The 23,138-nt window shown below is 45.5% G+C and overlaps 3 protein-coding genes across 3 annotated transcripts in view; 1 reads left to right on the top strand and 2 right to left on the bottom strand.

Moving 5' to 3' along the window:
* LOC146640689 (protein NLRC3-like) overlaps positions 1-23,138 on the bottom strand; it is an 83,692-nt gene that overhangs the window by 33,918 nt on the left and 26,636 nt on the right. The window lies entirely within an intron of this gene.
* LOC146640691 (uncharacterized) lies at positions 7,859-9,519 on the top strand. The gene is made up of 8 exons (XM_085400015.1): positions 7,859-8,140; positions 8,213-8,248; positions 8,326-8,496; positions 8,628-8,753; positions 8,922-8,984; positions 9,068-9,130; positions 9,218-9,319; positions 9,416-9,519. The coding sequence occupies exons 1-8, from the start codon at positions 8,068-8,070 to the stop codon at positions 9,517-9,519; spliced, it is 738 nt and encodes a 245-aa protein (XP_085256141.1). The 5' UTR covers positions 7,859-8,067.
* On the bottom strand, positions 15,935-17,176 carry LOC146640690 (uncharacterized protein F54H12.2-like). Its single transcript, XM_085400077.1, has one exon. The coding sequence runs from the start codon at positions 17,174-17,176 to the stop codon at positions 15,935-15,937; it is 1,242 nt and encodes a 413-aa protein (XP_085256203.1).

Genomic DNA, 23,138 nt, shown 5'->3' with positions numbered 1-23,138 from the left:
GTACCAGAGATTTCTATACAGCCCTTTATCAAGCCGAGAGAAAGTGACGCAAAACCCTCCAACTAATAACGACTAGCAGAGAGGCTCAGCTGAGTGTAGTTACCTGGTTTGCAGACGCATACAGACGTTTCCTGTCCTCTCGGACGCAGCTGTGATAGAACATGTGGTGCATTACCGCCACCAACTGGCTTGGAGTGAGGACCGGAAATCGCTCATGCCAAATCAAAAAAAAAAGAAACATAAAGAAAGATTAAGTGAAGAGATAAATGAATACATTAAATCAAGAAGAAAAAAACCCACCACCGGACATATACATCCTCATATCCTTCTGTACAAATGAGTTTGTTTTAGAAACTGAAAAAAGCCACAAAACCTTCACATCTAGAAATCCTTTGCAGTAAAACTTGTTTTTTGGCAGGTTCCACAGGTTTTGAATCAGTTTTCTTCTTTATTCCTGATAATTTTGACAATGAAAAAGAACATGTTCTATAGGGCTTTGGAGTTGACGTCACGCCGCAATGCATTGTGGGAGCGCGGCACCATTTTCGAGGTCTACGAATCAAAACAAACACACTGTGTTGGAACGACGATTACAAGATGCTTAAAAGCAGCTCAAAAGAGAACGGACTGTATAGAGACCGATTGCGTCCAGAGGCGAAGCGGCGGTACTTGCAGAAAATAGCGTGCAGTGGAAATGTGGACCCGTATGAAATACGGCCGTGGAGTAGAAACCCTGAAGACGTAGCCTGATATATTTTCGTACCTTATCTGTGGAGTCAGCGCGTACAAGTCGTCATTCAAAGAAAGGTAAGTCAGCTCGAGTACTGCGTGTGAAATGCGTTTGATTTCCCTGCAAACATTCACATTAGTGCAATTCATTCATGAGGGGAAATTACAGTGAGAACATGTGGAGGCTGTTAGAGGGAGAAGATAGTGAGTTCAGTGCAGGGCTGTGCAGAGAGGTTTAAAGGGGCGGGTGCTCAAAGTTAAAAAGGGGCACATTGAACCAGGCTGAATAACAACAACACACATTCATCAAGAATCTAATATGGGAAGGGCAGGGCTGTGTTGGTCTGAGACTGTAGACATTAAAAAGTCCACAGGAGAGATGGTAGCTGATTAAACAAGTGTCATGAGATAATAACAAAATGCAAAGATTGGTGACAGCGCTTGGAACCATAAGGCAACAAAAACTATGTATGTAAAAAAAAAAAAAAAAAAAAAAAAAAAATATATATATATATATATATATATATATATATATATATATATATATACACACACACACACACACACACACAGTGGGGCAAAAAAGTATTTAGTCAGCCACCGATTGTGCAAGTTCCCCCACTTAAAATGATGACAGAGGTCAGTAATTTGCACCAGAGGTACACTTCAACTGTGAGAGACAGAATGTGAAAAAAAAATCCATGAATTCACATGGTAGGATTTGTAAAGAATTTATTCGTAAATCAGGGTGGAAAATAAGTATTTGGTCACCTCAAACAAGGAAAATCTCTGACTCTCACAGACCTGTAACGTCTTCTGTAAGAAGCTTTTCTGTCCCCCACTCGTTACCTGTATGAATGGCACCTGTTTGAACTCATCATCTGTATAAAAGACACCTGTCCACAGCCTCAAACAGTCAGACTCCAAACTCCGCCATGGCCAAGACCAAAGAGCTTTCGAAGGACACCAGGAAAAGTATTGTAGACCTGCACCAGACTGGGAAGAGTGAATCTACAATAGGCAAGCAGCTTGGTGTGAAGAAATCAACTGTGGGAGCAATCATCAGAAAATGGAAGACATACAAGACCACTGATAATCTCCCACGATCTGGGGCTCCACGCAAGATCTCATCCCGTGGGGTCAAAATGATCATGAGAACGGTGAGCAAAGATCCCAGAACCACACGGGGGGACCTGGTGAATGACCTGCAGAGAGCTGGGACCAAAGTAACAAAGGTCACCATCAGTAACACACTACAACGGCAGGGAATCAAATCCCGCAGTGCCAGACGTGTTCCGCTGCTGAAGCCAGTGCATGTCCAGGCCCGTCTGAAGTTTGCCAGAGAGCACATGGATGATACAGCAGAGGATTGGGAGAATGTCATGTGGTCAGATGAAACCAAAGTAGAACTTTTTGGTATAAACTCAACTCGTCGTGTTTGGAGGAAGAAGAATACTGAGTTGCATCCCAAGAACACCATACCTACTGTGAAGCATGGGGGTGGAAACATCATGCTATGGGGCTGTTTTTCTGCCAAGGGGACAGGACGACTGATCCGTGTTAAGGACAGAATGAATGGGGCCATGTATCGTGAGATTTTGAGCCAAAACCTCCTTCCATCAGTGAGAACTTTGAAGATGAAACGAGGCTGGGTCTTCCAACATGACAATGATCCAAAACACACCGCCCGGGCAACAAAGGAGTGGCTCCGTAAGAAGCATTTGAAAGTCCTGGAGTGGCCTAGCCAGTCTCCAGACCTCAACCCCATAGAAAATCTGTGGCGGGAGTTGAAAGTCCGTGTTGCTCGGCGACAGCCCCAAAACATCACTGCTCTCGAGAAGATCTGCATGGAGGAATGGGCCAAAATACCAGCTACTGTGTGTGCAAACCTGGGGCCCGTTCTTCGTACGTCGCTTACTACATCCAAGATCAAATGACACATCCAAGATCAAATCATCGCGCTAACCGTGAGCTCGCTAATCCGGTTCCCCGAACACACCTGCTGTTGACGATTACTACAGCTGGACGCAGGAATGTGACATCACTGGGTGTCGTAAAAGGGGCTACGCATCGATAGTAGAAACATTGATCGGCAACCCGCTGATTGGTCGGCGAAAATGTCCAAGGGGCGTGCTCGGTATTTTCCGGCAGCAGAGCAAGAACTCATGAGTGAGGGATTTCAGGAGTTTCAGAGTTTAATTAAAACGCAAGAGAACACTGCAAAGGCTGCAAAAGCAAGGAGAGAGGGCTGGCAGAAAGTTGCTGACAAATCAAACTCGTAGGTAATTTAATAATAATACTAATAATGGATTGGGTTCATATAGCGCTTTCCAAGGCACCCAAAGCGCTTTACGATACCACTATTCATTCACTCCCACATTCACACACTGGTGGAGGCAGCTACGGTTGTAGCCAGGCTGCCATATCGCGCCATCGGCCCCTCTGGCCAACACCAGTAGGCGGTAGGGTAGATCTATCATATGACACTATATTGTCCAATATCATATGGCATTATATTATATTATAATATGTTATATTATATCCCCTTTCACATTAGAGCCACAACAGGACCCACAAGAACATGGGAACAAGTAAAAGTGGAATACAGGAGTATTCTACAGAATGGTAATATTTATCTCTTAGATTGCTTTGCGTCTCTTGGCAAGGTAATACTGGCCTGTAATACTCTGTTAGTTTGTTCATAACAGCAACCAAGAAAAGGGCAGAGGAAAAAAAGACAGGTGGTGGTCCTGCACCCCCTCGTCAACAAGTTGGTTAAGTAAATAATACCCTCACGGGAATATCGATATCTCTCAATGAGCACACTGTCGCGCTGAGCTAAAGGATCCTGTCTGTCCCGCAATATACGCTGAATTCTGAGGACTCTCCTTATCAATCTTGCACCTTCCGCAATGGGTTGGTCGCGTATACGGACAGGACATGGCTGCGACAGGCTTCCCAAATCCACCTTCGCTTTTATAGCCGTGGTCTCTCATCTTGATTACACGAAGTAATTTACAATTACTACTCTGAAATATGAATTACATCTGTAATAATCACATACATGTAATAGAATGTTAATAGTACATTTCCCTTTTTTAGGAAATGACCTGTATGTATCTGTGTGACATCAATAAAAGGATCAAGTGCTGCATTATCTTTAGTTACATTGATAATATTTATTTATGGTGAAACAGTGGAAAAATATCGCTGTTGCTTTCGTATAAATGAAGCGGACATACCTGCGTGGCCGCGATCTAATCCTGTTTACATAAAGTAAACCTGCTCCCGAGCAGGTTTACGCTTACGGCTCTGTTGCTATGACAGCAAGTCCCGGATGAGCTTCGGGGAACCGACTGATCCAGGATCACGCGAAATCGTCAACAATCTAATCCGGCTAACCTACTTAGCGAGGTACGAAGAACGGGCCCCTGGTAAAGACCTATAGTAAACGTTTGACCTCTGTTATTGCCAACAAAGGTTATGTTACAAAGTATTGAGTTGTATTTTTGTTATTGACCAAATACTTATTTTCCACCCTGATTTACGAATAAATTCTTTACAAATCCTACCATGTGGATTCATGGATTTTTTTTTTTTTTCACATTCTGTCTCTCACAGTTGACGTGTACCTCTGGTGCAAATTACTGACCTCTGTGCAAGTTCCCCCACCTAAAATGATGACAATCGGTGGCTGACTAAATACTTTTTTGCCCCACTGTATATATCAGCAATCAATCAGAAAATCATTGGTTCATATTACAATTAAATATGAACAGGCTCCTTAGATGTAAGCAGTTCAGATCTGATGTCATTTACATTCTTCACACAGCACATTCGTCCAGGCTGACAGGTAAACATAGAACTAATCTCAGGTAACATGACTCATAGTAGAGATCCAGTAAGAAAGATTGCAGGCTCTAATATTATTACCACACAATCCAAGGACACACCAACAGCTCAGATTTGTAGAACTATTTAAACAAATGTCTTCTGAATATTCAATTCAGGTTCACAGTGGGGGGGGGGGGGGGGGGGGGGGGGGGGGTTTCGTGGAATTTTTAAAATAAAGTCTGCAACACAGAAAGAGCTGTGATCAAGCTATTTATTACTGCGCCAACACACATCAAACATCACAGTTCAGTCATGTCAGCGCTGCCACAGAGGTCGTGCTCCTCCTCCTTTATGCATTCCAAGGAAGAGGGAGGAAGTTACAAACTGATCCTACCACACTTCACGTGTCTCGCTATGAAACCTAACGCATCAATGGTTGTGCTGTTTTGTGCCCTTGGCCTTATCAGCACCTGTAAAGGGAGTTGTTTTCTCAAACTGCTGAAGTAAGTTCATCTAGTTTTAGCAACTTTCACTGAACAGTAACAGTGTCACAACTAAGCATATGCATAAGCACTTAAACACTTTAAATGAGAATAACAGAACATTTCTATTACAGAGGCTGGAACCTGTCCCAGTAGTAGGTAGAGCACACCTGGACAGGTCACCAGTCTGTCAGAGGACTAACACAGAGACAGACATCAGAGTAACAAATCTATTTAAAATTAATGTAAGTTTGCTGCAGCTGTATGTATGAACATGTGTTTCTGTGCTCACAGTCCACCTCTCAGGAACCTGCAGTTCACTTTTAGTCAACTTTAAACAGACCTCACAAAAGGCTGATGTGGCTGGATCAGTAGTCTGATTTGAGTACGATACCGTTGGCCAGGGATTCATCTGGTGCATCGCTTCACTGCAGTCTTACGTATTTTCCCCACACCTGAATAAAAAAATACTGATATATACAAATAACAGCTTCAGCTGATGCAGCCTGACTCAATCCTAGATGTTCAGCACACAGAGACACAGAGGTGCCGTTTAAAGTTTAGTGTTAACCTGAGTCACTGATCATTTGCAGTATTACAGAGTCTGGCAGTCTTTGCATGATGTCCACGTCACTGTAAGTTTCTAGCTGACTTCACTGCAATTTCAATTTCAATTTCTGCTGTTCACAAACGCTGTCCATCTAATCTGACTGAGCTGGAGCTGTTTTGCAAAGAAGAATGGGCAAAGATTTCAGTCTGTAGATGTGCAAAGCTGGCAGAGACAGACCCTAAAAGACTGGCAGAGAGATAATCCCATACAGCTTATGACAAAATTTGATCCGAAGTGATTGATGGCCCTAATCACGACCTTTTGACCTCCCGCCACTCCCCCCCGTGGGAAACCCCCGCGTGACGAATCGTATCCGGAGAAAGGGGGGTGGGAAACCCCCCACGTGACGAATCGTATCCGGAGAAAGGGGGGCGGACCCCGGAAGCGCGCCATCTGTTGCTAACCGTATCGAATTGCACCCCGAGAAAGGGGGGCGAACCCCCGGAAGCGCGCCATCTGTTGCTAACCGTATCGAATTGCACCCCGAGAAAGGGGGGCGAACCCCCGGAAGCGCGTCATCTGTTGTTGGGGGAAAAAAAAAAGTTTTTAGAGGGAAAACCTCCGGAAGCGCGTCATCTGTTGTTGGGAAAAAAAGTTTTTAGAGGGAGGGGGAAACCTCCGGAAGCGCGCCATCTGTTGGAGGGGAATAAAAAAGCAGAGAGAGGAGTCCGTCACAATTTCTAAGGCACAGACACAAGATGGATTTCCTTCTGCAGCCCCGCAGCGGTCCTGTGTCCGATGAGATCTGCTCTCCCAAAGAAGAAGGTTTTGAATATGACATATTCAAATACAGCATATTTACTATGGAAGGCATCGATCCGAACCTTATGACCCTACCGGAAATACTCCGGAAGTGTCTAGTCATTTTCAGACCTGTTGCATCATGTTCCCTAACCACAGCGGTTATGCAGCAGATGATTCTGTGATGAAAAGAAGAACTTTCTATCCGCTTGTAACCTACAGGTTGCCTATGTGTAAAAAAAATAAAATAAAATAAATAAATAAATAAATAAATAAATAAATTTGAATAAATATCGCTTAGTGAATACTACTTTTCCTTGTGAGAGTCCTTTTTTACAAGAGACTGAAAAAACAAACCAGCGACAGGCGATCTTGTTTCACACACACACACACACACACACACACACACACACACACACACCCACCCACCTCTGTGGGAAAGAGTCAACCATGAGAGTTTTGTCAACAGCAATTGTCCATTTGGCAAAACAAATATCCGTCTCAAAGCCGTATTTTACCGTTGCAGAAAACAGACGGCGTTCGCAAGAAGGCACACACACACACACACACACACACACACACACACACACACACACACACACACACACACACACACACACACACACACACACACCGCGGGCCAAGGAGGAGTGAGTCAGCAGATATCAGTTTTGTTTTTTTTTCTCAATGCTTATATCCTATAACACGCCCTCCAAAAAATATTATTATTATTAAAACATCTATATGAGGTAGGTTTTGCGCAACCTGCTCCTTGTCAGACCAAAGTAGAGAGTTTTTTCTCCAATACTTTAACAATAAGTTTTCTCAATAGATAGAAAATGTTGATCCGCTGAGGAGTCAACATCCGATATTATCATTGCTTGTAACCCGGTTTTCTTACATCTCCCCATAAAACTAGTCTTAGCGAGGAAAAAAGCTCATATTCGAATAAGTTTATTCCCCTCTGTGGGAAAGAGTCAACCATGAGCCGAGTTTTGTCAACAGCAATTGTCCATTTGGTAAAACAAATATCCGTCTCAAAGTCGTATTTTACCGTTGCAGAAAACAGACGGCGTTCACAAGAAGGCCCACACACACACACACACACACACACACACACACACACACACACACACACACACACACACACACACACACACGCGAGGCAAGGAGGAGTTTTTTTCTTCATTACTTTTTACAATAAGTTTTCTCAATAGATAGAAAATGATGATCCGCTGAGGAGTCAACATCCGATATTATCATTGCTTGTAACCCTGTTTTTTACATCTCCCCATAAAACTAGTCTTAGCGAGGAAAAAAAAAAGCTCATATTCGAATAAGTTTATTAAAGCACCCCCTCTGTGGGAAAGAGTCAACCATGAGCCGAGTTTTGTCAACAGCAAGAACAAGGTCAGACAGCAATCGTCCATTTGGTAAAACAAATACCCGTCTCAAAGCCATATTTTACCGTTGCGGAATGGGGGAAAACAGACGGCGTTCGCAAGAAGGCAATCAAAAAAAAAACAAACCCCCTCTAACTACCGGTATTGTCAAGAGAAAGATGCGAAAAACAGATGCTTCGCTAGACTAGGATAAAATGAGAGAAGAAGCGGAAGGGGAGTCGCTATCTGTGACAGTTCTACCAATCGCGAGGAAGAATCCGAGAATATTATGTCAGCATTCCGTTCAAACAACGCCGCCGATCAGAGGGCCATCTCGCCGGATCTGTTCATACCTCACCCCGGTAAGTTTTTTTCTTTACGACTTTAAATTATATATCAACAGAGATGTCAATAATTTGATTACTTTCTTTTAGATTTCTACATCAATGATTTCACGCAAGTGGACTACGGTACGTTTAAATAAGTATATACCATTTTTTAAACAAGTTTAGATAGACTTGATTTAACCATGCTCTGATACTTACAGAAACAATCGATAATGCAGTGAGTAACAGCAGAAATCCGGCCGTTTTCCACGGCGAATTAGAAGCCATATCCCCCGCAGAATCTCCGCTGCCGCCGCATCGAAGAGAAGACGGCACTATTTCCGTCTCCGCATACCGGGAGAACCGCGGAGAAAAAAGTTTTAAAATCGAAGGTAAACAATATGATGCATTATCAGCCATTTTGTTGAATAACAGGATGTGACGGAGTAATCCGAGTGTGCTATACCGCCCCTCCCGACCCGGAGCAGATTTTTTAAAAAAGTTTTGCTTTATTTCTCGACAGAGGTAACCGAGAATATACAGACCCCGCCGCAGCGAAAAGAAGAAGAAGAAGAAGAAGAAGACGACGACGTTATTTTCGTCAACGCATACCGGGAGAACTGCAGGAAAATACCTTTTAAACCAAAAGGTAAACAATATGATGCAATATCCGTCATTTCGATAAATATCAGGATGTGGCGGAGTAATCCGAGTGTGCTATACCGCCCCTCCCGACTTGGAGTGGTATAAAGTGAGCTAAAAAGTTTTTTTTTTTTTTTTATTAAATCTTTCTCTTTTCTGTTTTATTTCTCGGCAGCCGAGATTGCGGATATACCTATTCAACCCCCCTCCGCTACAGACAATTGCGCGGAGGAGCGAGGTAAATAAAAAGTTTTTTCATTCTCGAAAAATAGGAAAGAGGAGGTTGTTTTCTTAAATCTCTTCTGTTTTATTTCTCGGCAGCCGAGATTGCGGATTTACCTAACCAATCCCCCGCCGCTACAGACAATCGGGCGGAGGAGCGAGGTAAATAAAACGTTTTTTTCATTCTCAAAAAAATAGGAAGGATGAGATTGTTTTCTTAAATCTCTTCTGTTTTATTTTCCCCGACAGAGACCGATACAGAAAATCAGACGGAAGAAAATCAGGCTGAGGAGGAACCGTCCAGATCGCCTCCTCTCAGGAGAGTGAGAGCTCCTCTCGGAAGACTGAGAGGTAATTGACGGGGGGATGAATCGATCCTATTAAACTTCTCTGCTCTATAAAAAATGTAAGGTTTAAAAAATACATTCTGTCCGTCTTTTCTTACAGCTCGACGGATGCTTCATAAGAAGAGAATCCTTGAAAAACTCGCTTTCATGTACGTCGCAACAGTTCGCACATACGCATCGATATACAGACACAAGGACCTGTAAAGTAAAAGCATGTAAAAGTCTGTGAATTAAGAAATAAAGAAAATCATGTCGGAAGAACACAGCATTCCTGAGGCTTTGTTGGAAGCCGTGGCAGAATTAAACAGAAACCATGAACATTTAGTTAGAAAACAATATAGCCCCACCACCACCACCACCAAACGACCCACTACAACCTTTAGAAAACGCATTGCAGGTCCTCCTTCAAAACATTGAAAACGAACGGCTTGCCGGTCTACTGAACTTTGACCCTCTGCAGCCGATAGAAAATGCTCTTCAGCTCTACGACCGGCAGCAGGGGGAGGAGCAGCAGCAGGTGGAGCAGCATCATCAGCAGCAGCCCAGGGAGGAGGAGGAGGACCGGCCTGCGGAGCATCAACAAGGAGGAGGATCTCGGGTACAGAACGATGCGGTGACTCGCCGCGAACATTTTAATAATTTCGAAATAAGGCGAGTATTTAACATTCCCTCTCCGGATGAAGCGAGCGACCTCGCTCAATTTTACCTCAACGTCAGGGATAATTTTGTAGATCTAGCGGATAGGGTCAGACCGGAAGTTAGTCGTAACGACCGGGTTCAACTGGAGATCATCAGCGAGCACGCGCGAAATCACTCTGTTTTTAACGTCGACGACGAAAGCGCTGAAAACATTGTACCGGTTTTTGAGGACCTGCTAGCCAGGCTGATACAATCAAACGGAGCGATCGTCGCAGGCTCTCCCCTAGAAATTGTTGTGCAAGTAATTAGAAATCCTAGAGGCGGTGGCAGTAATGACCCGCGTAAAAAGATTCACAAAATGTTAGACGATGAAATTCTAGTCAAAAAGCGTCGCTGTCTGTACGTGGTAAAAAACAAAAACGATAATCTGTGTTTTGCCATCAACCTGATTCACCTCACTCAACCTCATTTCACAGATAAACAGGCCCTGGAACGCGGCAGAGAGCTGCAGCGTTTAGCGGGGTTGAGCGATCGCACTCAGGTAACTCTCACCGACATAGGTAAATTCGAACAAATACTAAAACGTAAAATCGTCGTGTTTTACCGCCCGGCCGAGGACAGAACTCTTTCATTAATCGAAACAGACTACCCGAACACGCCTCACCCGCTGTACTTATTCTTATTCCACCATCACTATTACGGAATAAAAAATCTAAAAACATTTTTAGGAATTCAGTACATTTGCAACGAATGTCACCGCGGGTATTATAAAAGAGAGGAACACTTTTGCCAAAACCGCTGCAACCTCTGTTTTGACCCCGCATGCCCCTCTCACTTTCTGGACTCTGTAATCTGTACGGATTGTAACAGATCATATCGCACACGTGCGTGTTATTTAAAGCACAAACAACCTAGAATTCACTCCGGTTCAGACCTCAGCGTTTGTCAACAATTGTATAAATGTCCGGACTGCAAGCACCTCTCCCGTCGCGGAATGCACAGCCGCCAGATGTAAAATCTGTCGCGCGGAGCTTCCTCCCGACAACGATCAACACCTGTGTTACATCCAACCTTTGAAACATGAAAACTCTGATAACGCTTCCATAATCTTTTATGACTTTGAAACCTTCCCAGACAGGGAGGGGGCGCACGTCCCTTACCTAGTGTGCACAAAATCTCTAGAAGGAGAAGAGTGGCACGCTTACGGTGTAGACTGTGTTGAAAAGTTTCTCCAAAGATACAGAAGGAAAAGATATAGAGAAACCACGTTCGTTGCGCACAACGCGAAAGGGTTTGACAGCTATTTAATTCTAAGCCACCTGGTGGGGGGGTGGGATGACGCCCTCTCTCGTCATGCAAGGCAGTAAAATTATGTTTCACAGAATCCGATTTCCTTCTCAAATTCATAGACTCGCTTTCTTTTCTCACCATGCGTCTCAGCGCTATGCCCAAAGCTTTAGGCTTCGAGGACAAATCCAAGGGATTTTTTCCTCACAAATTCAGCTCGCGGGACCGTTTAAAATACACGGGTCCGTACCCTCCTCCTTCAGATTACGGGGTGGAACGCATGTCACCAGCCGAAAGGGCAGAGTTTTTGCGTTGGCACTGCGAGGCCTCCCGGGGAGTGTTTAACTTTGAAAAAGAGTCCCTGTATTACTGCCGAAACGACGTTAATATCCTGAGAGAGGCGTGCGTAAAGTTCAGAGACGGGTTTATAGGCGAAACTAAAGTAGACCCTTTCAGCTGCGTCACTATAGCTTCAGCCTGCATGAAAGTGTTTCTCACCAATTTCCTACCCGAAAACAGTTTGGCAATCCCCTCGCCCGACAACTACGGGCGCAGGTTCAGAGCCTATTCGCACGCGTCCATTCAGTGGCTGGAGTGGGTAGCTCACTCTCAGAAAATCCCCGTTCAACACGCTCTCACAACCGGCGGAGAGAAAAAAATAGGCCCGTACTTTGTCGACGGATACGCGTTGATTAACGGGGAAAAGTGGGTGTGGGAATTTCTGGGATGCTTTTATCACGGCTGTCCAAAATGCTACAGGCCTGAGGAAATCTGCCCTTTGACCCGCGCTCCTTACGGGGACCTGCACGCCTCTGCCGAGGCGAGGCTCCGGGAGCTGAGAAACGTTTACAGAGTCCGCACGGTCACTCTGTGGGAGCACGAATGGAACGAGATGAAAAAATCGAATGAGGAGGTTAAAAATTTTATGCGGAGCTACGAAGCCCCGGAACCTCTGTCTCCTCGCTCGGGACTTTACGGAGGCCGCACTTCGGCCTTGAGGCTGCGTTACAGCGCCTCGCCAGGAGAAAATGTGTATTACGTAGACGTCACATCCCTGTACCCTTACGTCAACGCCAAGCGCGCTTACCCTCTGCATCACCCCCAAATCATCAGAGAGAATTTTGCAGACCCTCGCAGTTATTTCGGGCTGATCAGAGCCACCGTTTACCCGCCGCGCGGGCTCTATTTCCCCGTTCTACCGTACAAAACCCCCGGAGGTAAATTAATATTCTCCCTCTGTCGCACCTGCGCCGAGACCAATCAACAAAGCGATCCGTGCCTTCACGACGACGAGGCCAGAGCTCTCACAGGGGTCTGGGTCACCGTCGAGTTTAACAAAGCCTTAGAATTAGGTTACAGAGTGGCTAAAATCACAGAGGTCTGGCACTTTGATAGTCGCAGCAGCGATATTTTTGCCGGTTATATTAACACTTTTCTCAAAGGCAAACAGGAAGCCTCCGGTTATCCTCCGGAAGCTCGCGACGAGGATGAGAGGAACAAATACGTGGAAGAGTACCACAGGCATCAGGGCATACGTTTAGACCCGTCAAAAATAGAGGTGAATCCGGCCAAAAGACAAGTTTCGAAATTGTGTCTCAACAGTTTCTGGGGAAAGTTTGCTCAGAGAACCAACCTGACTCAGACCACTCTGGTCAGAAAACCGAGTCAGTTTTTTAACTACGTCTTTTCAGGACAGTACGTCTTTAAACACGTCTCTTTTTTAAAGACTAAAAAACAGGAAGTGGCTTTAATTCAGTGGAGCTATAACGAGCGGTGCGTGATACCTCCCGGCGCTACCAATAACGTTTTTATCGCCGCTTTTACTACAGCCTACGCCCGCCTAAAACTCTACGAGTATTTAGAAAAATTGCAGCGCAGCGTTCTGTACACCGACACCGACTCTCTGATCTACGTAGTGAAAGAGGGGGAGGAACCTTTAGAGCTGGGTAACTATCTAGGGGATCTCACGGACGAATTAGACGGGGACACCATCCAGGAATTTGTCTCCGCGGGTCCAAAGAGTTACGCCTACCGGACCAGAAACAAAAAGAAAATGGTGGTAAAAATGAAAGGAATAACGCAGACGAGAGAATGTTGCGAACGCGTCAATTTCGACAGTATGAGCGGGTTGGTGGAAAGTTACCTTTCTGGTATGAAAGAGGCGGAGCTCCAGACCCCTCAGAACGGAATTCAGAGGGATAAGAGAGGCTTTGTGCTCAAAAACAGAACATTTCAGAAAAAGTTTCGCGTGGTTTACGACAAGAGACGTCTCTTTCCAGACGGTACAACTCTGCCTTTCGGGTACTAGTGTTTTTGTTTTCTTCTAAAAAAAGAATGGAGGAAACTGATTTTGATCACAGACTGAAAGTGCCTTTTTCCTGTCTAGTTGTGGGTCCTAGCGGGTGTGGGAAAACTCATTTTGTAAAGTGTGTTTTGGAAAACTGTGAACGCGTCATGGATACTGTGCCCGCGAATATTGTGTGGATTTATACTTCTTTTCAACCCATGTATGAGGAGCTTTCAAAGACCAATAAAAACATTAAATTTATCGAAGGGCTGCCTGATTCTTTTGAAGATTTCCGAGACGTTCTGGTGGTGCTGGATGACGTCATCTTTCAGGCCTCGGATCACCAGGAAGTGGTTAAAATTTTCACTCAATACCGCCACCATAAAAACGTCTCGGTTATGATGCTAACCCAGAACGTTTTTCATCAGGGAAAATACAGCCGCACCATCAGCTTAAACTCCAATTATATGGTGTTGTTTAAAAACCCCAGAGACAAGCTGCAGATTGAGATTTTGGCCCGTCAGATTTTCCCTTCGCAAAAAACATTTTTCTCAGACAGTTTCAAAGACGCCACCGAGGAGCCCCACGGGTATTTAATCCTCGATCTCACTCCCTCGTGCCCAGAACGCTACAGAGTGCGCGCCGGTCTGCTTCCGGGGCAGTACCCCGTCATTTACCTGCCTAAACCCAAGTAGCCATGTCTCAGCGTATAAAAAGAAACGCAGTCTTACTGCAAGCTCTGTACCACGCGTCGCCGCAGAAACGCAAAGACATTCTCGCTCACAGCTCCCCGGATTTCCTCCAGGCGCTGTGCGAGATAGCTTTAAATCTTTTAAAGGGAAACATACCTCTTTCCGCTCCTCAATACCAAAAACTGAAACGCCAGAAAAAGATCATCAGGCTGCTGGCCGACAAGAAAACGAGTTTAAACCGTAAGCGTCAAGTTTTAAAGAAACAAACGGGCGGGTTTCTTTTCCCTCTGCTGTCCGCAGCCGTACCCATTCTGGGGAACCTGCTGGGAGGAATATTTCAAAAACGCTGAGATGTTTAAAAAAATGATTCTCGTTCCCTCTCACGAGTTGAAAAAACTGACCCGACCCACCGAGCCTACCGTCAGAGAAACTGCCAAAGACGATTTGGACGAAAAGATGAAAGCCATACTGGAGGATCCGCGGCTAAATTCGTATGAAAAAATCAAAAGATACGAGTCTCTGCTGCGGAGATATCTCACACTCTCTAAACAGGACCGGGACGAGGAGAGTAGGCTGACTTTCCAGCTCCCGCCAGAGGAGGCGCAGCAGCAGGTGCAACAGCAGCAGGTGCAGCAGCAGGTGCATCAGCAGGTGCAGCAACAAGTGCAGCGGCCCAGAGAGGAGGATGATGAAATGATGGAAGAAGTATTAAAATCCTTACCCCCTCGAGATCGCAAAAACGCCCGCTACATTATGCAGAAATTACCTGAGGGTGGAGGAGGATGGACAAAGAGGGGTGAATTTGTTTACAAGGGGGATGCGGTGCGGGGTTCGCACATGATCGATCTATTTAAAAACCTCTCCCTCTCTTTTAAAAGTAAAAACCAAACGCGACCGAAAGGATGGAACGCGTTTTTAACTACTTTGGTCGAAACAAACATACCCTCATCCTCAATACATAACCGTATAGCTCGCGATCAGTATGCGCGTCTTAAATCTGTGGAGGAGGAGGAGGGAGGACAGACACCTGCGCGAAGAGGGAGAAAACCTTCTCGGGTCAAAATAACGCTTTCCCCGACCTGGACCTCTATGTAAAATCAAATGTTTTTTTTTTGTTTACAAATGAAATAAAAAAAAACGCTGCAACAATCTTTTTTTTTGTTTACGTTTCTTTATTTGATACACACATCTTTAAACTTTTGTAAGGAGCACGCCCCGTGATGACCTCTGCGAGAGCGAGCGGGGCAGCGTCCTTTCAGAAAGTCAGACACCATGTCATCATTTTTAAACACATCGTTATAGTACAGAGAAAGTATTTTACCGACGGATAACCCCTGAGCCTTGTGACATAGATAAAAAATGCAATGTTGCCCGCAAACGACAGACATAGGGTGCTGAAGTTGACGATCGTGATAGAGTATTTTGTCAGAGCGGCCTTCCAGAAACTCTGAGATGACCGAGGGATAGTGAGCAAAGTCGGGAGGGAATCCGTAAGAGTCAAAAAAAGTGGAGGAGCCGTCCTTTTCCAGAGTCAGAGCCAGCCAGTGTTCTCCCCTCAAGTGCGAGGGGTGAGTGTTTACTATAAAGTAGGCGGGGGGTTTAAAGTCGCGCCTCAAAAAGGCCAGCTGGTCCGAGGCCCAAACCCCGCAGAAAACGTCTCCCAAGGCGCGATGTAGAATGTGCTCCAGCTGAAGGTTATCCATGTGTGTATATTTTAGTAATAATCCACCAGCACCTGTCTTTTAGAGTCAATCTCCAGAATTGAGTCGTAGCAGGCGTACACTATGAGAGTTGTGGTCTGAGGTAGAGGAACTCTGAATCTCATCTCCAGCCTCAAATTCCCGTTGGAGACGGGAGACAGGGCGTCAGCATCCTCGCTGGGTTCCAGATTAAAGGCAAAAAGGGCGTACCCTTCATTAAATTCCCGGCGATCGATGCTCAGAGGTAAATCTTTGAGGTGTCTCCCCGTGGCGGAAAACATGTGATAAAACTCCCTGACCGAATTTCCGCGGTCAAACTGTGGCTGGAAAGCTTTGGCGGGCACCTGCCTGCCGTCCTGACACAACGCCAGATACTCTACATCGTTGTGTCTAAAGTTGAAAGGCGACAGATCCCTCCTCCCGGTGAAGGCGTCGTGATGAACCATGCCCAGGACCACGTATTTGGGCATGGCTCCCAGAAAGAGATTCTCTTGGTTGCAGATCCTGGAATTTTCAGGGATGGAGTAGGTTTTCACAGAAACGCGCGAAAGAGGATAGAGGGCGTTTCCTTTCATCAGGGCCGCGGCGTGCCCCAGCCTGACGGCCGGCGAGACAGTGACCTTTTTAACAAACAGAGAGGCCGAAGTTATTTTCAGAGCAAACTGCGAATCCCGAGTTCCCATCAGACTGAAGGCATCGCTGTTGCGTATCAATTTAATTCTCAAATCCACAGAGTTCAGCAGGAGCCTCTCGCAGAAGAAAATATCTGCGTGGAGGGGACCCAGCAGGTCCACTTCTCGCGACTCGGCCGTGAAAACGGCTCTCTGTTTTATCCCTCTGTTCGGCCCGTTGCTTATAACTATAGAATCCATGTCTCCGGCAGTGTCTTTGTAAAACAGACCGGCGCTGAATTGACTCTTTAGAGTGTCTTCTGAAAAGTTGAGCAGCGTCTCGATCATGGCCCTGTAAGGATGGGTGGCGCTGGACTGCGAAATCAATCGATCCCCCAGAATAACGTCGCACTGACTGAAAATTGTGTTGAGAGGATAATTGATGAGGGCTACCCCCGCGTCGGGTGGGATGTTGCTCCCGTCCCTTTCCGTAATTTTCACTCTCAGATGGAGCATGGTGTCGTTCAGATCGAGATACTTTTCCCCGTCTCCGGGGATGAAAAATTCAATGGGTGAGTTGTCGTTCAAAGCAGAGAGGGGCTGACATTCTTGATATTTTTTATCCTCTATGGATAGCTGGGTCATGGGAGCCGAAAATAGATCCAGTTCGGCAAGGGTGCATTCGGCAGATTTCTTGTGTAAGAGAGACATTTTTTATTTATTTTCTTCTAAAATATGTCAGAGCTCCTCTGGGGCTTCCTTCTCTTCCCGCTGCCAGCCTTAACTGATTTACTTTTTACTCCGACGCTTTTATTTTTAATCCGCTCGCCCGGAGGGCGTTTCCTCTTCCTGCGGGAGAGGACCATCATACCCCCCGCCCCCTCCTGGCGAGGCTCTGTCAGCTTACCCATCACTCTTTTCACAGCGTCTGTAGCGATATTGGTTGCGGCCGTTTTCAGGTGAGGTTTAGCTACGGCGAACCCTGATTTGAAGAGAGGAGACACGAAACGAAACAGTCTGGAGAAGATGGATCCTATCCCTCTGCCGTACATCACGGGCGCTCCGTAAAAACCCGGAAGGGAACCTCCCACCTGCCCCTCATAATACCTCACAAAACGGTGAGGGTCCTGCGGGAGACGCGCAGCCATTCTCAAGCCGGTTTAAAGTGCAGCTTGACTATCGTTTTCCCGTAAACAAAATCCACGAATCTGTCGCGGTCCGTTTTAATTTCTACGCGTATGGTTTTAATGTATTTTTTAGAAACGCGCAAGTAATGGACAGTATTATGTCTGATGCTGATCACGTCTCCGTAATCGCCTTTCACGTTAAGGACGCTGAGCAACGGTGAGTAACTGTCACCGACCGGCTGGTACTGAACGATGTCGGTGTAGAGAAACAGGTTATATACGCCCGCGTTCATATCGCACGGATACGGAGTAGAGCGCTTCGACAGAGTCCACCACTCGTTCGTTTTCAATCCCAGCATGTAAGCCAGAGGAGGGAAGACCTTTATTTTATGGCTCCCGACTCCTTTGATATCCAGACGTTTGGTGACGTTGTTGAACGAAGCCTCGAAGGACGGGTCGTACTTTTGGATCGCCGGCACCAGGTGATCCAATAGATCTTTAACGCGTCCGTAATGACCTCCCCTGCCGAATTTTAAAATCACCAGGGGCTGATCTTCCTCCGTCGTCCGCATCAGCTCCAAGTAGGAGGCGTCCGACGATAGATTGTACCATGTGCGCGGGTAAATGAATTCGCATAAGCCCACGCTCCATTCTCCGGTCAGCTCGAGGGGTTTGGCCAGATCCACCGTGTAGCAGCCGCTGGTGTTATCTTTAAATAAGCCCTTGCTGGCGTTGGAAGGCAGGGTCACGTAAAACCCTTCGGACTGCATGATGAATTTTAAAAAATGAGCCGAATGATGCGAGGGGTCTCTTTTTTTATACGCCTACCACTTCCGAGGCTTTCACCCAGCTGTTGAATTTATCCGGCCAGTTTTTCCACTTGACAAAAACCTGTTTTTCCCCTCTGACTGTGCGCCGCTTTAAAATCTTCTCCACATGAAACGCTTTGTCCTCGGTCAGTTTCACTTTCTGCAGCTCGGGTTCATAAAACGACCCATCAATGGGGTCCCCGTCATAATCTTGTAATTTATACACGGGTGGCGAACGGTGAAGGACCCTGATCACAGTAAAGATTTCGTCCGTGAAACTCTGTTCGTATTTTTTATCAAATACTCCTCTCAATTTGGATATCCTCACCAGATCCGCCTTCTTAAATTTCAACTTTATTTTAGGACGGGCGGGTGTGTTTCCATACAAGTTGCGAAACACCTGATCCGCGTTCTCGGGGCGCACCTCGGCAGGTGCCATTTTAATGCTGCTGTGATAACTGCGGTTATATCCTTCTAACAGGTCTGGCAACACCTCCAGATAGCGTCTGGTATTGCGCGCGGTGAAATATCTCCACATCCTCGTTTTCAGAGTGCGGTTAAATCTCTCCACCACCGAGGCCTTTAGATCGCTGGCGGTAGCAAAATGGGAGATACTGTGATTTTTCATCAGAGCTTGAAAACTCTTGTTGAAAAACTCTTTTCCCGCATCGGTCTGTAAATTTTCCGGTATTTCACTCTCTCTCAACACAGATTCGAAAGCTTCAGTCACTTCAGAACCCGTCTTCTTTTTCAGGGGGCGGGCGTAAGCCTTTTTTGAAAATACGTCTATGACGGTTAATAAATAATTGAATCCGTCGTTGTATTCAGACAGCTGTCTCATGTCGCACAGGTCGGCCTGAAGCTGCTTCAGGGGTTTGGTCACAAACACTCTATTTCTCTTAAATCTTACTCGCGCCGGCTTGTGCAGAGTATAGGCGTCCTGCTCGGATAAAAAATTCTGCACCTTGCGGATATCAACTTTTTTACCGGTTTCATCTTCTAAAGCGCGTCGAAGTCTATTTACTCCTCCGAAACTACCGGGGTGATGCGGGTCATAATACACTTTTTTCATCTCACTTTTCTCGGCCATCTCGTCTTCTGATAAAAAGCTCGTCTGCGTTATAACGTCGCAGGAGTCGGCTTTTATTATTTTATTCAAAAACCAGAGGGTTTAATGTGCAGAAAACAGGAATACAATATTCAAAAAACCAGAGATGAATGCTTTTTAAATATTTTTTATTCAAAACCAGAGGGTTTAACATGCAAAAAACAGGAATACATTTTTATTCAAAAACCCTGAGATAAAACACGCTTATAGAATACAAGTAAGTTACAAAAAACAGGAATACACTTTTATTCAAAACCCTGAGATAAAACACAGTTATAGAATACAAAAACTCTTTTTTTTTTTTTTTTAAATTCAAAACCAGAAGGTTTAACATGCGAAAAAAACAGGAATACATTTTTATTCAAAACCCTGAGATAAAACACAGTTATAGAGTCAAACGGTTACAAAAACTATTTTTTCTTTTTTTAAAAACATGAGGTAAACATGTTAAAAGGTTACAAACAAACAGGATACTTTTTTTTTTTTTTAAAAGCATACACGATTAAAAAAAGGTTACAAACAGGATACTTTTTTTTTTAAAGCATACACGATTAAAAAACGAGGTAGTTTTTTTTTGTTTTGTAAAAAGAAACAGAATACACTTTTATTCAAAACCCTGAGATAAAACACAGTTATAGAGTCAAACGGTTACAAAAACTCTTTTTTTAAAAAACATGAGGTAAACATGTTAAAAGGTTACAAACAAACAGGATACTTTTTTTTAAAGCATACACGATTAAAAAATGAGGTAGGATTTTAAAAAACAGAATACACGATTAAAAATGAGGTTGTTTTTTTGTTTTTAAAAAAGAAACAGAATACATGGTTTAAAAAAACAAGGTTAAATATAGGAAGCATGCAGGAAAAGAATCAGCAACCTTTGTAAAACTCCGTAACCAAACGGAGTTCCCCGATTTTAACCACATCTTGCCCCACCAAATTGTCATAAGCGTCTGTGATGGCGTCAAAGACTTTCCTCACCGATTTCAGCTCATGAAGCAAGGTCTCCGCAACCATCCCGACTTTAACATCCTCAGTTTTGATGTTTCGAGCAATCAACAAACGTTGAATGGAAGGGACAAAGCGAGGAGTGAGCAGTTTCTTTCTGATGTTATAATAATTGTCGGAATAAAAATCATCCTCCAGAATTTGCAGGCACTCGTGTTGTCTCTGGCTGGGATGGTCTATCTTACATCCATTACATTCATCGGTGCGGTGCTTGTTTATCACCAAGTTGACCAGATGATAGACAGCCGTTTTCACAGTGTCGATGAATAAAGAAGACGCCCAGCCGTCCATCTCGTCGGTATGCTGCTGCCGCCTCAGGCGCTTCAGAGGCCAGTAACCGGGAGTGTCGGGTACCAGCTCGCCCTCGTCAGAAAAACAATCGGTGGAGCAGGTCTCCTCATCGCGAAGCAGGGGTGCAGAGTCCATCTCTCTCTCTGAGCTAAAAAAGGCTTTTTGATCGGACTTTTAAAACAGAAGGAAGGGGGGCGTGGTCCGGGAGGGGCGGGGATTTTCAGAAGTTGAGACATTTCCTTACTCCTACGGCATCCCTCCAGCAGCGGCAAGTTTGAAAAAGAATTGTAATATCCTTCCTCACTTGCAGCATTCTTACGACCCACTCTTTGGCTGGTATAACCATCATGCTGCGAAATAATCCACAGTCGGGGTTGAATTTTTCCATGACAAAAATGTCAGGGGCATCAGACTCGTCAGTCGAACGCAGACTTGCTCTCATTCTCCATCTCCCTGTGGCCGTGGTTCCTGAAGACCAGACGGTTGACAAGATTGTTTTAGTCTTGATCAGCTGCTCATCGTTGAAGCGTATGCCTCCGTTCCGCGGTGGGGGAGGGGGAATAGCTTCTATTTCTTCTTCCGTAGCTTTTTCTGGAGACGGGGGAATGTTTTCTTTATTCTCACCGGCTGCTTTCTCCTCTTTTATTTCTGAAGCTGGGGGAATAGCTTCTTTTTTCTCAGGAGCTGCTTTCTCCTCTTTTATTTCTGGAGCTGGGGGCTCTTCTTCTGGAAGTTTTTCGGCCAGGGTCTCATCTTCTTCTTCTTCTTCTTCTTCTTCTGTAACTGTGTCTAGAGGATGATCATCATCATCATCATCATCATCAGCTGATTCATCAGGGGAGGAAACATCCTCTACAGAGGGGGTCTTTTCTTTATCCTCATCATTCTCAGCAGCAGTATCCTCTTTTTCATCAGACGAGACAGAAGGAGGGGAAGGAGGATCTTTTTCATCATGCTCTTCTTCATCACCGAAGCCGGAAGGAGAAGGAGGAGGAGGGGGAGGAGAATCTACCTCTCTCCGGGGTCTTTTAGCGGCAACATCTTCCTCTTCAGGAATGGGAAAATCCTCATTTGCCTCTCCGATAGCCATCGCAACCAGCAGCTTCAGCACGGCCCAGTCATTGGGAGTCAGCTTCACAATGCTGCTCGATTCCGTCAAGCTTTCTCCTTCGTTCAACTGATAAAACCAGAGCTCCCCCGATTCATATTTGAATATGTAGCCCCACTTTCCACAACCCTCAGCAGGCAGAGTCCATTCTCCTCGCAAGTTTCTCGGTGCTGGAATTTGGCTGCGGAACATGAAGACGCTCTTACTTCTTCCTTCTTTCCGCGGAGTGTCGGTTGCTTCGGGTCTGGTACTGTAGACAGACACCGGCGTATCGCTGATAATCGACGAGGCCCACTCGCTGCTGCTGCCGCCCATGCTCGAGGGTTCTGCGGGAGAGCAGATTTCTTCACCGTCCAAGTAAACAGGACCGCTGGAGGGCTGCAGAAGGAAAGAATCCATCTTGTGTGTGAGACTTTGAAATTGTGACGGGACTCCTCTCTCTGGTTTTTATTCTCCTCCCTCGCTGCAGTCCCTCCCACTAAAAACTTTTTTTTCACATCAACAGATGGCGCTCTTCCGGGGGTTCACCCCTCCTTTCTCGGGGTGCAATTCGTTACGGTTAGCAACAGATGGCGCGCTTCCGGGGGTTCGCCCCCCTTTCTCGGGGTGCAATTCGATACGGTTAGCAACAGATGGCGCGCTTCCGGGGTCCGCCCCCCTTTCTCCGGATACGATTCGTCACGCGGGGGTTTCCCACGGGGGGGAGGGGCGGGAGGTCAAAAGGTCGTGATTAGGGCCATCAATCACTTCGGATCAAATTTTGTCATAAGCTGTATGGGATTATCTCTCTACTGGCAGCTGGAACTGCAGCAAAAGGTGGTTCTACAAAGTGTTGACTCAGGGGGCTGAATAATTACGCACACCCCACTTTGCAGTTATTTATTTGTAAAAAATGTTTGGAATCATGTATGATTTTCGTTCCACTTCTCACGTGTGCACCACTTTGTGTTGGTCTTTCACCTGGAAGTCCAATAACATTGATTCATGTTTGTGGCTGTAATGTGACAAAATGTGGGAAAGTTCAAGGGGGCCGAATACTTTTGAAAGCCACTGTATATGTAGACACAGGACTACAAGTAGAAGATCAGACATGAAAGTGGAGATAACACAGAAGACCTGCAGCAAAGGTCAGAGGTCAGACTGGGCCCTGGATTCA

The sequence above is a fragment of the Rhamphochromis longiceps genome, unplaced genomic scaffold, assembly GCF_057381845.1.
Source record: "Rhamphochromis longiceps isolate RC_006_pf unplaced genomic scaffold, R_longiceps_female_GT1.1 unmapped_scaffold_4, whole genome shotgun sequence".
Taxonomy (NCBI): Eukaryota; Metazoa; Chordata; class Actinopteri; order Cichliformes; family Cichlidae; genus Rhamphochromis; species Rhamphochromis longiceps.
This window is presented reverse-complemented; position numbering and strand designations above follow the sequence as displayed.

What these genes read in the sequence shown, in the direction of transcription:
- LOC146640691 (XM_085400015.1), top strand. Translation starts at nt 8,068, where the DNA reads ATGTCAGCATTCCGTTCAAACAACGCCGCCGATCAGAGGGCCATCTCG. An exon ending in TTTCACGCAAGTGGACTACG is followed by an intron (nt 8,249 to 8,325) that starts GTACGTTTAAAT and finishes TGATACTTACAG; the next exon opens with AAACAATCGATAATGCAGTG. An exon ending in AAAAAGTTTTAAAATCGAAG is followed by an intron (nt 8,497 to 8,627) that starts GTAAACAATATG and finishes ATTTCTCGACAG; the next exon opens with AGGTAACCGAGAATATACAG.
- LOC146640690 (XM_085400077.1), bottom strand. Translation starts at nt 17,176, where the DNA reads ATGACCCAGCTATCCATAGAGGATAAAAAATATCAAGAATGTCAGCCC.